Source organism: Pangasianodon hypophthalmus, chromosome 10 (genome assembly GCF_027358585.1).
Source record: "Pangasianodon hypophthalmus isolate fPanHyp1 chromosome 10, fPanHyp1.pri, whole genome shotgun sequence".
Taxonomy (NCBI): domain Eukaryota; kingdom Metazoa; phylum Chordata; class Actinopteri; order Siluriformes; family Pangasiidae; genus Pangasianodon; species Pangasianodon hypophthalmus.
Window position 1 is genome coordinate 13,518,432 of NC_069719.1, and position 16,598 is coordinate 13,535,029.

Here is a 16,598-nt window from a genome sequence, read left to right on the forward strand (position 1 = left end):
GATACATACCTGATTTAAAAAAAAAAAAAAACCCTAAATAAAAAATGACTGTTCATGAACAATATTTCATACATTATTTTTTGGTTTGTGCAATTCTGGATAAATCAATTTCACAGTACAGGATGCAAAAAAAAAGGTAAATGTCAATGCTGGAAGTTGTGTCTAAATAGCTAGAGCTCTAAGCATTATTTTAAAAATGTAATGATTTAACTTTTTCGTCAACATTCTTTTTGTCATTGATCAAAGAATTTATTTTAGTCCCACTTTTCACTATGTTCCAGGCATCAAGGGTTTTACATTAAACAGCCATTTTTTTTTGCTGATTCTAATTATTCTTCTTAAGAAATTCTAAGATTTTATTTCATTTATGATAAATCCAAGACTTTCATCCAAGCCTACTGTGAAGTGCATTTATATTTCCTAGATCCTACTGCTACTCAATGTTATGAGGCCACAAATGTCTGAAACACTATAAGCAACACATTGCCACATGGACTTAGCAGGAGGCCACGTCAGCTGCAGGTAGTATAGCTTTCAACAGCTTTTCCTTAAATCAAAATGTTTGATCATATTAATCCTGCTTTAATCAGCACTATGTTAGTGGTGTATTTTAAGATCCAGATGTTCTTGTCCTATCCATGTGCAGGCTTAACTAGGGAATCCTGAAAAGTATAAAATAAAGCAAATGACCACATTGGAATTATAATTTACATGCGATTTACCATTTACAGGACAGGAAATAAATAACGGCTCTGATAAACCCAGGAACCGAGAAAAAAAGGGAATGTTAATACTTTTAGGTGGGGGTATATGCATTAGAAAGCTTGACCCTAGGATCAAAACCAAGATACTACTATTGTTTCTGTCTACAGCCGAGTGTGTGTTTGTGTTTGTGTGTGTGTGTGTGGAGAGAGAAGGAGCAAGAGGGAATAAATGTTCCTGCTGTGTTTCCACATAGAGTTTTTATTAATTAAGACTAAAGAGCAGGTGTGACATTAGGACAGTTTTATTAGAAACATCAGGTAAATAATTCTGTAATACTATGAATAACAAGCATAAATAGCAGAACATCACACAAAGGCTGTTTTCATACTCCACAAGCCAGCATGTTTATGGCTGGGACTTTTCATTTCTGCACTACTTGGAGACTCTGATAGAAAAAAGAGATTACATGACACACTCAAGATGTTCAGCTGGTGACTTGAGGCAAAACACTCTTGTAGAATAAGCTACAGCAACACTGCGTCTGTGTTTCTAGGTGTTTTTTTTTTTGAAAAAGAGATGCATCTGCTATAATAATTCCACTGCAGGGGGAATGGAGTTTATCATTCACAACTGGACAGAGACCCTGTTATAGTATAGCAGGGCTTCTTTAAACCAAGCCTGGTAATCCACCTAAATTTGTAGTCTGAAGCATTCCTGACTCCAAACACAGTGGATGCAAGTGATCTGTTAATTAGCAAACCCGTCATTCGTTAAATTAGTCGTGTTGGGGAGTAAGGAGAACTTCATTTGTGCGGTATTTGGGTGCACAACATAAAACAGATTAGAAGTCAGATTAGGAGACCTCCTACAGATGATACTTGGCTGACATAGAAGTGGTGATTGGTGAATGTGTGTGTGAGAAAGCACTTAGGCAGCGCTGGATACTGCCAGCTTCTTCAGGTGATCCATAAACACCTGCAAACTCACGTCGTCTGTTAGGATGGGCGCACCTGACTCCTGCACAAAGGAGAAAGGAAAATATTTATGTAAAAAAAACACAGAAAGTAACTGTAACCAATGAACAATTAATTTAATGTAATTCTGCAGGGTTGTTAGTGCATACATATGTGCATTAATTTAGTTACATTGCCAGTTTAACATTTGTACAGGCTTTACACACCAGTCACTTTACACTGAAAGGCGAGAAATTTGGACAAACAAAATGCAGACGATAAAATGTCACCAATTATTCAGACATTGTACATGTGTTTTCTGTTCCCCTAGGAACAATATTAACCTTAATAATTGTAAATATACATACCCTATGACTTGTATAATAATGTGCGTAAGTTCTGACCCTACACTGGAAGACCAGCATCTAATACAGTGAAAACATTGATTGTGGTCCACTTACCTGGCCCCAGGCATACATGTTGTTATGGGTCTGAGAGGGGTTGACTTTGGACAGCAAGAACCGAGCCTGATGGAAAAAATAAATAAAAAACAAATCAGCATTGTGCTGTAGGCAGTGCCATGATGTCAATCTGAGCCCTGGGGTGCATTAAACAAGGACAGTACTACAGAACAGTGCAGGCAAGTGATTGAGCCATTACACTCTAGACTTATTATGCTCTTTAAAATCGCAACCTCTCTGTAAACTCCCAGAGGACCAGTTCTATAGAACCATCATCTATATTTACTTCATGCCTGGGCTTTACCTGTACATTAGAAATTGGCTTTTAATACTCACACACTTGTATGTACAGTTCCTACACTAAAGGTAGAAAGGAACAAGTTTTCATGCAATCAGAAAAACCAAGCTCTCTCTGAGTATGCAGGTTTACCTGGCTGCCGCCATGCTCAGTGTCAATGTAACGAGGCATGGGGAAGCGTGTGTGTAGGATCTCCTGAGCATCGTCTACTGGAGCTTGCAGGAGGTGCCGGAAGTTTTCATACTCGGGCATGTCCTGGTAGCCAGCTTTCCTCCACTGAGACACTGTCTGCAGGGGAAAAAAAAGAAACAAGACTGCTATATGTAGCAATTTTAACTAAAATGTGTAATGATCTTGTGATCATAATACATTTATTAGAAATTTAGGTTTCTCTAGCAGTGAGACAATCAGACTAGCAATCAGATATCTTCTCCTCTGAGGCACCACACATGCTGGAATAATAATAAACCCTTTACTCACAATCAAAGCTAGTACATACCCAAGCATGTCTGTTTAACCAGGAAAGACTAATCAGCAGAAAGACTATGCTTACCTCTCCATGGTATATGAGGATCTGGAAGAATGTATCCATCAGGAGGATTCGGTCTGGCAGAATGCTGCTGCTGTCCAACAGTACCGGCTACATGTGAGAAAATAAATAAATAAATAAATTTTTTCGTTTTTATATCATACAGTCATAGTACAGATGTAGGCTTGAAAAGACTTGGTACATGTTCATTGTATGTCTAGTGAGTCAATACACTTCAATTCTATTTGTCTGACTGCATCATTTTACAAAAGTGTGTTACCCACTACTGTCACTCCTGGCTATGTACAACATGTAGCACAGCTGGACAGATGCCAAACACACAACACAGCTCAGTGTTAAATGCAATGTTTTAAAACCTGGTGCACCACTCGGGATCTCTCAACCTGCCATTACTGAGAGTTTCTGCCTCCAGCTCAAACTGTGAAAATTACACACTTTGGCAGGAACGGGAACCAGGGATAGCAATTATTCTCACTTACACACATGTGCTTGCACAGAATCTCCAACTAAGGTTTCAAAATAGATACAATCTCTTGGATACACTCTGCCAGTGCCAAGAAAATTCACAGAAGAAAATAAATCTTCTTTGCCAATGGAAAACAGAGTTTACTAATTAAACACTAGTACAGCTTGCGAGGATGTGATAAGAGACACCAGGCAATAATCTGTTGGGTCATGGGAGTTAAGGTTTATGATCATTATGACAGTGCATTTCAGAGGCACTACAGAGTACCTCATATTAGAATATGTAATGGATTATAGTGGGTACCAATATAACAATAAGGATAATGAATAAATCACCAACATACTACATCTCTTATTAAACTACTAAATCCATGAGTAAATTACAATCTACACAAATCCTACAAGTAAAAGACACACATTAATAAAAAACTATGTGACTACCTCTGGGGGGCCGTTGAAGGAGTATGCATACAGAATTGGCTGAATCATGATGAGAGACTGAGTCAGATCCTGTCTCATAAAATGGTGTCTGTAGTAGGAGCTCTCATCGGGACTGTTGTTGAATACTTGTAGGAATGGAGACCTCCTCAGATGGAACATAAACTGTTAATATAGTAAAAGTCAGAATGAAACTTTAGCAGTCCAGAGGCCAGATCGGGGCTGTAAATGACAAAGTGAGAGTCAGAGGTTTCATTCTCACCTGAGGATACAGAGAGAAGGTCTCAGAGAAACGGAACGAGTTAGGGTCATCTTTGTGGTAATCTCCAAATTTCTGACACTGAAAACAAAAACAATAATGGAGGGTTTGAAAATAGCCGGGGAAAAATTTGTGGAGAGAGTAAAATCTATATCTATTTCTTTAAGTTTTATGATTCACAGGCAATCTAATTTGACAGACTCTTCTCACCAGACGGATAAGCTGCCGATCCAGCCAGCGCAGGACATCTGGTCCCTCTTCTGATTCAGCTCTGTAGACGGCCAGGCGGGCCATGAGGATGGCAGAAGCCTCCTGATCAAATGACGCAGCGATGTTCTGAATCTGCGTCTGAGCATCTGCCCAGCTGAGGAAGATGAGGAGAAATCACAACACTGACCTTTGCACACTTATTCATCAGTCTAAGCCACATTGATTCACGTACTGCTGTCTGAATTTTAACTAAGTAAACAAGTGTGGATGCTGAGACAAACGCAAAGGTCAATGATCATTAAGAAAATGGCTCTTAAGGGAAAATTTATGGGCCCTTTGACCCAAGATACTTTTCAGAGGGGCAATATTCTGTGCTAAAAGTAGAGGGTTGAAATATACACAAATATTAGAATTATACACACTGGGCTGTACACTAACATCTATAATAATACTGCGAACAAAGCACCAGTATCCTGGTATCCTACAATACCAGATAAGTTCACTAAATCTGTAGCTTAGCTGTTGTAATAGCTTAAGTGAATGAATACAAAAAGAGGAACTAACTTCCTGGCGACGGTGGTGACTCTGATACGTCTCTGTCCACTGGAGTGCTGGTATTGGGTCACATATTGTATGGCACCTCGCCCTCCCTGGGGGATTGGAGCATTGTGCTGCAAAACAAGACAAAAACACTCTTTCAAACAACCCATTCAACAACATGACCTTGACACCAGGTGTGCCCTATATATAGTGTGTCCATACATATAAAACAATCAAGATGCTACAAAACAGTCTGGCAAGAGTGCAGTAGTAACTCATGTTCTAAATATCATTTTAACAGGTCCAAATAAATTACCCCAAATTGATCCCACATAAATGAGGACAGATGTAAATTTCAAAGGCCCATAGCGGCTCTAACTACTTTTAGATCACTGAACCACACATCCCTTCACTGATGTTAGCACGACACTCAAGGCAGAAAACAAATCGGAGTTGGCAGTCAGAGGGCCTGCTCTCCGCAATGCTAGAAGCAATGTTTTAGGCCAAATACATGGCAAACTGCCAGTGTCTCAATTACATCAATGTACTGCTACCACAACACAACACTGCCAAATGCAGTTTCAGTTTGTCATTGATGATTAGCCAACAAACAGCAATTGAATCTTGTAATTGTATTTGACAGGACCAAAATGTTTCAATCATTATGTGATCACTCAGACGAGAAAAAATAAATAAATATTATGCCACAGCACATCAGCAGTCAATAGGTTACTGCAAATGTCACTGACAATCTGGGAAAAAGAATAAGCCACATAATCATAAGAAAAGTCACATAAATAAAAGGGACAAACAACAGAATATAATTGGAAATAAGACTTAAGCTTAGAGAATTCTGCAGAGCAATAATTAACGATTAAGTCTTAAACCGCTTTAGAGTCATGCTTCTTGCCAATTACCCTAACAACACTTGTGTGCAGGAAGGCTCATTAACTTGCCAGTCAGTAGATACAGCAATAAGAGGATATTAAATCTGCAGCTTTTTGTTTACAGAACAGCCTAGCTCCAGTCACTTGCCACAGCCTGTGTCCACTGAAGCTGTCCTCTTTCAGTGCTGAAAACTTGTCGCTGTTCACATAGTTTTGCCACTTAAAAGTGGCTTTGTTGGCAATGTTAGAGAAGAAATGTAGAGAAAAGAAAGACTAAGCTGACGCTCCCCACAGAGATTAGTGTGCTGAGAACGTTAATGACTGCATTGGATCATCCAATCATGAGGCGCAGCATGAAGTCCACACCTGCATAACAGCCAGCATCACTCTCTGGAGCTTTGACGCAGTGTGGGATAACTTGATCATAATACATGATTCTTTGGAGAAGAAGTCTATACAATGGCTGGGATTCACAGTAGTGCAACTGAGCTGCAAGTGATACAGGTTAGTGGTCGTAAATGCCTGTCTTCAGACATCTCTGTGAATGTAGCAGGAGGGAGTCACTTCTAGTTTTGCAGGATGCAGTGGATAGAGGTGGCATACGCAGTTCTGATGATTAGTTCCAGTTTGTGCTCTGTGTGCGGGAACGCTGTACTGCTTCTCCTGCTGTTGTCTGACAGGAGCCTGCAGACGGAGACATGGACCCTGACTCTCAGTTTCAGCCTGAGTGATCTGGCACTCGGCCTCGCCACCATTCCTTTTGGAGCTCATAACAGCCTGTTCCGGCCACAGGGATATGCCAGCTCGAGTGTGTTGTGCCAAGGCAGCGCCTTTCTTTTCCTGCTGCTCCAGTTGGCCTCAGTCCACTCGCTCACCTGGGCCACCATCGACAAGTTCACGGAGATCTGCTTCGCTCTTAAATATGCACGAATCTTCAATGCCCACAGAACCAGAGTGATCCTCACAGTCATTTGGGTCTATTCGCTCTTGAACGCATCTCTGCCGTTGCTGGGCTTTGGAAGCTATAGCTACAGCAGCAGCAGTTTTCTCTGTGCTCCCAGTTTTGAGCCTGCCAACACTGGCTTCAATATGCTCTTCATAGTAGTGGGAATCATCGTTCCCATTCTGGCAATGTGCTCCATGTACGGATACATAGTGTACATAGCCAGAAATCAAGTACGACGAGGGACGTTTGTTTGTAACGAACACCACTGTTTTTATGTGCCTGCCAATAATTATTTCAAGAGCTCCATTGTCATGGTGACAACCACAGGTAAGCTGCATGAGAACCGATTACTGGAAAATGCTAATTTATTGGTGGAGTTTGATCATTGCCACAGTGCTCTGCACTGTTCTCTCATGCTTATTATTGCTACCTTACCCACATTCAGTCTGAACAAATGAGGAACAATCTTTTAAAAAATGTCATTAGTATCTCTTTTGCAAATTTTATGTCTACTCTCATTCACTGCTCCCAGTCTTTAGAAAAGATGATAAAAGCTAATGGATTGTGAGTCCATTGGTCCTTAACATTTTTTTTTTAAAATACAATTCCAAGCCAGCAATACCAGTAAATAAATGTACAGTCAAAGGCTAACAAGAGCACAAACAAGGTTGCAAACAAAATTATTACACAGGCAACAAGTGAGCACACCAGTAATCTATGATCCTACTGGTTGAAATAAACTGTCCTGCTCTTAATGATTAACTGAATCACATGATCTGCGTATGTCAATAGTGTGTCTGCTCATTTGCTGGCTGCCATACATCACCATCTGCTTCTATGAGACTCTGACAGGAAGAGAGAGCCCTCAAGCCGCCTCCGCTGTAGCCACCTGGCTAGTGCTCTTCACCTCCACACTCAACCCGTGGATCAACTCTATGTCCCAGACGTAAGCAATGGAGTCACTTAAGCCCGGGCTGGTAACAGATCATCTTAATTCGTGTGAAAAATAGCTGTGGTAAATGCTTAAATCTGGTAGGTGTGGTTTGACACAGACTTCAGTGGGAGTGAAGGCCGTGTTTTTTTTTTTGTTTGTTTGTTTGTTTGTTTAACTTTGCTTTACTTTTTCTTTCATTTCCATAAAGTGTTTACATATGTAGCCGTAATAATAACGATAACAATAATAACAGCAAATTGCTGGAGGTAAAAATAAAACTGCCAAAAGAATGGATTTTTAATTTAACATTAATTTGATCAATTTTACTTTATATTTAAACACAAATTGTCATAATACTAATAAAATAAAAGTTAAATTAAGAAGTAAGAAAATAAATAAGATTAAAAATTACTTTATGTTTATACTTCAGTTGGTGGCTGAGCTTTTAGTTCATAGCCCGAGCTTTGAGAACTGAAAAAAGCATGATATTTGCCCAACGCAATGGCACACAGTGCTCCGCATGCTCAACCAGCACCGCTCAACAGCTGCTTTTCTAGAACATCTCATCTATGCTAGATACAATAAATGTGATATTAATGTAGGATATCACATCATCCAACATTTAAAAGTTCAATTATCTTTATGTATGGGAATGCTACCGTCTTGCTATGAATTGCATGAAATTAGCCAGAAAATGAACTTTTTTTTTCCCTCTCAAAAGCAGCGGTAAAGAGATTTTACTGTCACTGGGGACCGTGGTAGCTTGGTTTCCTGTCACTGGGCACAGGCTTATTATAGCCAAATATCTTTAAATAAAATGCTACATGAAGGTGCTCCTATAACATTCAGTGAAGGAAAGATAATTTGCTGAGTGTGAATGTACATGTGAGTGGTTGATCTTGACTGTGTTCTCTGTACCTTTTAGGAGGTACAGAGTTGCCCTGCGCAGGAATATGAATAAAATCTGGCAGCGTGCACGCAAGAACTCCCTCTCCAGAAGTACAGAAATGTGCAGAGAGACACACAACTGTCCCTCCTCAGTGTCCAGTGCACCTCAAGCACTACAAGCACACGCTGACCCTGTGAATGAGCCTGAAGAGAGCTGAGCATGCTTTTCTTACCCCGGCTGCTGTGTGAATGTGAGACCATGCAAAGAACTTGCTACAGAAAATTAATAAAATTAACACCTTTTCATGGGAACCTCAGTAACTATCTGGGCTTCGGAGACAGATGACAAGCACAAACATGCATATTTAATGACCTGAGCTGTAAAGTGAACAGTTTCTTCTGAAACAGCTCTTATAGAGAGAAATGTGGGAAAGGAAATGTGACTCTCTAAATAAAAACATGTTTGTTTGGTTTTTTGTAAAAGAATATTGAATAAAGAACTCTTGATTTACTTTTTTTTTAATATTTAAATGAACTTACAAGTGTTCTGAATGAGAAATATGAGTAATACTAATTGGTGCTCTTCAGTTAGAAACGTTTTACCAGCTGTATGAAATGACTGTATGTGGATTAGCACAGTTGTCATAAACAAACAGTTTCATATTGAGTATTTCCAAAGAATTATTTTGTTGCAACATTGTACAGAACTACAACAGGAAGACTAAGACTAAAAAAAAAAAAAAAAAAAAAAAAAGAGACTTTTTTTGTTTTTGTGGTCATGAAGAGTACTCTGCCTGAGACATAAATTACTAGACATACTATATTGCAAAACAATAAATAATTATCAATTGATTCCATTTCAGAGAGCAACTTGAGCAATTATTCTTTCTCTTAATAGGATCTGCCCTCTAGTGGTTGAGCTTAACATAACACATGTAATGACTGAAATGACCGTGCTGCCTTTAAATCTCTCATACAATCTCATTTAAAAAATGTACTCGGAGGCATCTAACTTGCAGGTGTAGCTCTGGCTCCAGCCTGTCAGGTGTTCCCTGACATTTCTTACTTGGTCAGCTTACAGGAAACAAGAATTTACATAATGGTAGAAGTACATGGTCTGGTGATAGGAGTAAGACCAACAACACACATACCTGATTGACGACTTCAAAGTAAACTGCCAGCGTGGTGTTGGGGTCCAGACCACAGATCTTCCACTGGCAGGTACCGCCTGTTCCTATTTCCTGAAATAAGTGACCACAGGTGAAGTGAGAGAAGTGATTCAGAGAGCTTCAGTAACAAAATAAGATCTGATATCACTAGGAAGGCAAGAATATATCAACTTGCAGTTTTGATCAAACCAGCATTTAAAATTTGTTGTACATCGGATGCATGACTAAAGTCCAACTCACATTTTCTGACACGCAAGGTCCCTTGGCATTCAGGGAGACACATGGTCCAATTGCTCCAGATATCTTAATCTCTCTTGATGTCTGAAATATAAATAGTGGATAGGCATGTTAACTACTTTTATAAGACATGAAAAAACTGATATGAAAGAATGTGAAGCTAAGAGTCTACCTTAATCTCTAGAGTTCCTGCAAAGGCCATTTTAAAAGATCCTTGCACATCCTTATTGAAAACCCTCTGGAAGGTTTGCTTGAAAAGGGATGTGTTGAAGGAGTCTGCCATCACCATATAACCCCTGCAACAAAAGAGTGATTCTTACATTTTAATGAAAACCATAACACTTAGCTCCACAAAGCATTTCATGTGTGAAAACAGATTTTTACATTTTTCACACCATGACCAATTGTAATATTGTTAACTGTGACAAATTTTATTTGGAAAATTTAAAACCTCTATAAATGTCCACCATTTTACTGTCAGTTATAACAGACATATTAATCCAATTATAATCTAATATGCTACACTCTCACCCTGTGTAGTTGGTGCAACACTTCATCTCTGCCAATCCCGTCTGGTCCAGAGCGCAGGCATAAATGTCAATGATGTGACCATTGGCTGCAGCTCTGTTCGCCAAGGCTTCGTAGTGCTGAAAGGATATAATGGCATGTTATGCTATCAATTCTAATCATCCAAGAAGAGTCAACATTTTATTTATTTCATCAATGCTTATATCTTGCAAATGACAACAAAGAGCTACAGCTGTCAGTCCCAAATACTGATTCAGCTAACTCACTTTAGTGGCTTTTTTCATGAATTTTGCATTGTCTTTCTCTATGTCATGCCAGGAGCGAATGGGTGTCTTCAGCTCATCTCCAACCACCATGCCTGGGCCTTGGGTGGCTGGGCCACCAATAAAGGTCATTATTCGAGCGCCTGTGTTGGGGAAAGTGCACTACAGAGAGAGAGAGAGAGAGAGAGAGAGAGAGAAGGAAAAATATCATTCATACAAATTTCAAAAAGAATGAATTATCATTAACCCTCTGTTCTCCAGGGGGCCGTGTCATGGCTGACCCTGCACTCTGACCCTAGCTTCCTAACAAGCTGGGATATGCAAAGAAAATAATGTCACTATACTGTAATGTATGTGTGACACAAAGGTTTCTCTAAAATTGAGTACAAACATTTAGAACAGCAGATCAGCTTTGTCAGATCATAACTAAATTTCTTTTGTTAAAAACATAAAAAATATACTTAAAATGATATCCATGATATCTTAAAAAAGCAAAACGACATAATTTATTATTATTACTCAGGCCTAGATGATATATGAGCAGTGCTAACAGCTGCTATTACACTCTACAGAATGATACTTACCTCTAACAATCCAACAGCAATAGACAGTGCTACTCCTAATGATCGGAGGGGCCGTTTACCCTGGGTGACAGGCCAGGGGTCCTTCTGCAGCTCTCCCAGGAGATCAGTCAAGTTCATATCAATCTTCTGCACTGGCTGTAGGAATCTGAGCACAAGACAATGCATCTATATGTAATTTTTATACTATAAGCCAATAAATCTTCCGCTCCAATACAGTGACTGCTAGAGTTCATAAATTAACTGCAGACCTGCAGATTGATGAGAGTCTATAAACTCTGACAAACCCAGAAATTATTCTTTGCTTTATGTGACAGCTAGATAAAATAATGTCCACCCCATCACATGAAAAGTTTAGATACCTGTTAGAAGGAGGAGCTTGGGGTTGTTGTGGTCCACGACCTGCTTGAGCCACAGTTTGTTTGCTCAGACCAAGCATCTCCTGCACACAACATGATTCAGAACATTGAGAAGCACGCTACAAGACATCCAAAAACCCTAAATTTTAAACTACTTGCATGGTCTGTACTGTTGATTTTAAAAATATTTCAGGGTTTCTATTCTCCTAGTCCCCACTATGCCTGAAACAGTTATTCAGTGAAGTAGATTTATTGGTTTAGATAAATGAAGATACATTGAATACTCTATTAGTAAGGATAAATTGAGATAAAGTGCATTTTCTATAAGATCTTCATCTGACAAACTAATATCTTTATATAAATAGAAGAAGCACTTACCTGTAGCTGCTTGGCACTGAGGTCTTTGGTTCCCCTGAAAACATAGCTTTTGGAAATGCCCTCACAGCCCAGCTCGTGCACCTGCACCATCCTGCCAAATGTGATGAGACCCACCAAGGCTGTGGGGGGCAGCAGACTCAGAGACATCTGCAGAGATTCCTTCAGAGCCTGCAGGTCCTCATCTTCCATACATGTGTCTACCACATACAGAAAGTTCAGGGGCATCTGAGGACCTCTCTGTGGATGTAAAAGTGGTAAAGTCTTTGTAAGAATTCTGTTTAAATGCTTTTATAATTTATGCCATATATATTCTCTTGCACACCTAAATCCAAAACAATGTTAAATGGCTCATACAGGCTGGCTGTCAAGCCCAAAGATAAAGAGCAACTCTTTATCACAAACTGTATTATCTCCTATTTTGAGAGTTGGCCTCAGATGCGAGTTGAGGACCACCACATCAACTCACTCTGGGAGCTGAGCTTATTAAATTCCCATACAATCAAAACACAACTTTGTGCTTGTCTATCTACCAAAAATAGACAACAATAATCAATCACACGGTAGTAAAAGAACACTGAAAACCAAGCCTCATATGTATAGACTTAGAGGCAGGCTATAAATGAGAAACATTATGGATTTTTAAATCTTGTTTCTACCATAGTAGGGAAAGACTACAAAGGCAACTCTGCATTCTAATAAAAGGCTCTCCCCTCCACGTTGAGTTAAGGTGTGCCCCAGGCAATGACGCAGTTGGTGTTTGAATACAGGGGCGCGACAACAGGAATAAAGCCTGCTGAAGTTGCTCTTTAAACAGCAATGACGCCATTAGTCACGTCAGTCTGAAAATGTTTACAAACAGCCAGTGCTCAGCAGTCATCACCACTACGCCTTTGATATGCATGGCATGTCAGAAATGTATTGTGACATCCAGATGCTCAAATGAACACAGTTGCCAAGCATTGTTTATCTTATACTGTGCATTTGCATTTGATTCGTATGCAATTTTGCCACACTGAAAATAATGCTCAGTGGCTACAAAATCATGCAAAAATCATACAAAAATTATACAATGTAAGGCTAGCTTTCACTGATAGGGGTTCTATCAGATACCCTAGTGTGGTTAAAGGTGTGCTTACTTTTTATAGATTTAAATATATACACAATAAGCTATAGGCCAATTATAGGCTATTTACCTGGACTACATATTCAATGGTGGAGAACTGTGGAAGCAGTTCAGCTGGTTGGTTCACCTCTGATATTCCAGCGTAGGTTGGGGGAAACTAGACAGGATTTACATTAAAAATGTCAACTTGAAAACAGCAGCCTCCAAAAATTAAATGTTTGATCCAATCACTGTTCATCATCGAAGCCCTTACCTGGTTTCTTTGATAACAGAAATTGCAAGCCCACAGTTTTGCTCTGTAATCCACTTGGCTGAGTGAAAGAGAAAACATGTTTGTTTTTTTTTTAAATATAAGCAAACATTTTTACAAAAGAAGTAACTGTATTGTTTTGACTACTTCAGAGAGCAACAAACTAATCATAGGCAGTATGTCTGAGAGACAAAAAGGTTCCGTGTGGAACCCCAGTGCTCTCATAACAGGGCTGTGGAAACCTGTCACATGCCTGAGGAGAGAAACTCCAATGTAACCTTAAAAATGTCACTGTGTAAACTTAAATCAGTGTATTTCACAAGACAAATCTCAGCATGTGCATTTCCATCAAAACATGGCAATATTGTGGGACAACATAACATAATTTGGCATTTGATGGTGTGTGATGGAATTCCAGCTAATACTTCAAGGCAGAAAGACAGGACATAACTTGTTCTTTTTGCTGAACCTTTGTGAGCTTGACACACAAATCCATTTTTTAAATGGTTGGACATTAGCAGTTTGCCTTCCAATGAATTATTTGATCAGTGCTGACATTAACAATTTTGTTTCATGACAGAGAAAGCAAAAGCTGCATCTTCTGTGTTTTAGTCTTCTTGAATCGCAAAGGTACCAAAGAAGTATCACAGATAATTGTCTTACAATGCATTATGTATCACAGAGCTGCCTGTATCATTATACCATTTTTAACACAGACAATGTATCGTGATATGATAGTTTGTGTTACTCTGTGGCTCCAGTATGTGATGGTACAGGATAGGAGAGACTGGGCTGCGCTTGCAAAGCTGTGACTGTACCATCCTTTAGACAAGCAGGGTGTGCCAGTGGCACTTTTGTTTTCCCATATCAGGGCACCTTATGAATGTTTAAAGAGAATCGGCTGTTGGTGGACAGATTTCCATATGTGAACCCATTACAATAAGCAAGCTAGTCAATGAGGACGCACTCCTAACTCACCATAGTGGATTGAGTACTGCTCGGCAGGTGGCACGGCTACATAGCACTGGCTCGTACTGTATAGGTGGGAGATCCGGACGCTCTTTCAGTGGGGTAAAGAGAGAGGCCACAGGCACTACCATACGAGTGGCCTCCAGTCGACTGGAGGGCCAAACGTTCCAGCTGAAACGCACTCCATCGCGGTCTTCGTTCTGCTGAATGAACTCGGGGAAGGTTGTCATTGCACCCTCTGGGAACTATGTGCTGTGGATAAAGTGTACATAAACATATACTGAACTGAAGCAGCAATGATAATACTAAAGTTAAAAAGTGAGAAAGCCACACAGATATATCACTTAAGCATTACAGCAGCTATTCACATGTGAAGCCTATGAACCTGTGTGATAAAGGTGTGCTGAAAAAGAGAGGGCTACTCTAAGATGACAGACAACATAAACTGGACTTCCGCTTACGTCACACGGACAACCGAGCAGAACTTTCAACTCTGACGCAACGCTAACATCAAGTTGGACATTTGTTGTTTTATCCAAAGGTGATTGTTCACAGTTCATTATTTGAATCACACACACACACAAAAACCCACTTTTTCAGTTTAGAGGCTGGAGGCACATATGAAAGGTGTTATTATCTACAAAATCAACAACTTTCATATGTCCCTCCAGTCTCTAAACTGGAAAAGTACACACACATTTCCAAAAATCAGTCAGTATGAGCAGACTTGTCTGTCGCTGTAATTATTAACAGACTAGCTGTCAAGAAGAAAACGGAGGAGCTAGAGCTGTGTTTTTAAATTAGGTCATTCATTAGAAATCCCAACGCTGCTAGCTAGCTAGCGACGTTAACATCGCTACACAGAGCTAAACACAGTATAAACATCTCATATGGCTAGCTACTCGAACCCAAGTTGATATTTAATAAATAAATACAAATATATTTGTTAGAAACAGCATCAGCTACTTTGCCACATCACCACGTCCTTCGGTTAATGAGCCATTTTCTCTAGAGAGAGAGAAGTGGATCAGGGTGAGAAGGCTATCTGAAACACCACCGATACTCCTCTGGTTTAATAAATAACTACCGAGTGCTTTCACTTAAAACTACCAGTCTAATCTCTCACATAATCATATTTAATCAATATTCATATATATATAAACATGACGGCTATGTTTACTTCATTAAATAATGAACGTACCGGAAAGTGGCTTGTCTGAGGCGCTCGGCCGGTCTGTGCTGAGGCGCTGACGTAGCAAACATGGCTGAAGCGGCGCTGCCACGTCATTACAGAGCTGCAGAGGAGGAGCTACTGCTGCCTGCCTCACCTTCAGCCCGGGTTAACCCCTTCACTCCCAGCCCGGGTTAACCCCTTCACTCCCAGCGCCATGCCAAGCGCTCAGCATATCACCCGACCCGAGCCCTGCTGACAGGGGCGGACCTAGCACTAAGCAAAGGCAGGCAACCGGGTTGGACCCCCAGAAGCCAAGGGCCCTTAATATGCAAACTTACATACTGTAAACTTATATACAGTAAATTTATATACAATACTGTGCAAAAGTCGTTGGCACCCTATTTTTTTTTAGTACAAACCTATAGATTTTTATTTTATAACTTCTACATTATTGATTCATTACAAAAACATTTTAGATTTCCAAACATTAGTTCTTCAGCACAAAATTAAATGTTACAGAAAAATGTTTGTATGTCAGTAAAGAAAGCAGCATATTACATAAGAGACACTTTTCAGACAAAAAAGCATAATGAAGGCTGCTGGTTTTGCTGCAAAAATAAGAAGCAAGTGTGACAGTCAAAGTCTCCAGAAGAACTGTGGCTGCTTCTGCAAGATGCTCAGTAACACTTACAGCTCATTTACATATAAAACTGCACACATTGTACCTGAGACTACTAATTTTTTTTTAAGCAAAGGATAGTCACACCAAATATTGACTTTGTTTCATTTATTACAGTTTACTGCTCTTTATAGTAATTTTTTAATGCAGAAACTTTGTTTCATTATTTTTGAAGGCATCTTTGCTCTACAGCATTTCTTTGCATGTGCCTAAGACTTTTGCACAGTACTGTATATATTATTAATGCTAAATAGCATATGCCGAAAATTTAAATATTGATATTAAAACACTGAAATTATTCATATCACTGTTATTTCAGCAGAGTCAATGCAAGCCCACCTCATGCTGTAATGG

The 16,598-nt window shown here is 39.6% G+C and overlaps 2 protein-coding genes across 2 annotated transcripts; one reads left to right on the plus strand and one right to left on the minus strand.

Moving 5' to 3' along the window:
* Positions 1–990: 990 nt before the first annotated feature.
* Positions 991–15,739, minus strand: sec23a (Sec23 homolog A, coat complex II component). Its single transcript, XM_026934096.3, has 20 exons — positions 15,593–15,739; positions 14,401–14,643; positions 13,426–13,483; positions 13,243–13,329; positions 12,050–12,286; positions 11,675–11,754; positions 11,316–11,460; positions 10,735–10,893; positions 10,472–10,587; positions 10,113–10,236; positions 9,944–10,024; positions 9,686–9,775; positions 4,904–5,010; positions 4,340–4,493; positions 4,133–4,210; positions 3,874–4,035; positions 2,971–3,057; positions 2,550–2,705; positions 2,120–2,185; positions 991–1,722 (listed from the first exon to the last, which is right to left on the minus strand). Exons 2-20 carry the CDS (start codon positions 14,619–14,621, stop codon positions 1,633–1,635), a joined length of 2,298 nt encoding a protein of 765 aa, XP_026789897.1. The 5' UTR covers positions 14,622–14,643; positions 15,593–15,739; the 3' UTR covers positions 991–1,632.
* Positions 7,181–9,463, plus strand: LOC113538754 (histamine H2 receptor). The gene is made up of 2 exons (XM_026934097.3): positions 7,181–7,658; positions 8,572–9,463. The coding sequence occupies exons 1-2, from the start codon at positions 7,495–7,497 to the stop codon at positions 8,750–8,752; spliced, it is 345 nt and encodes a 114-aa protein (XP_026789898.2). The 5' UTR covers positions 7,181–7,494; the 3' UTR covers positions 8,753–9,463.
* Positions 15,740–16,598: the final 859 nt, after the last annotated feature.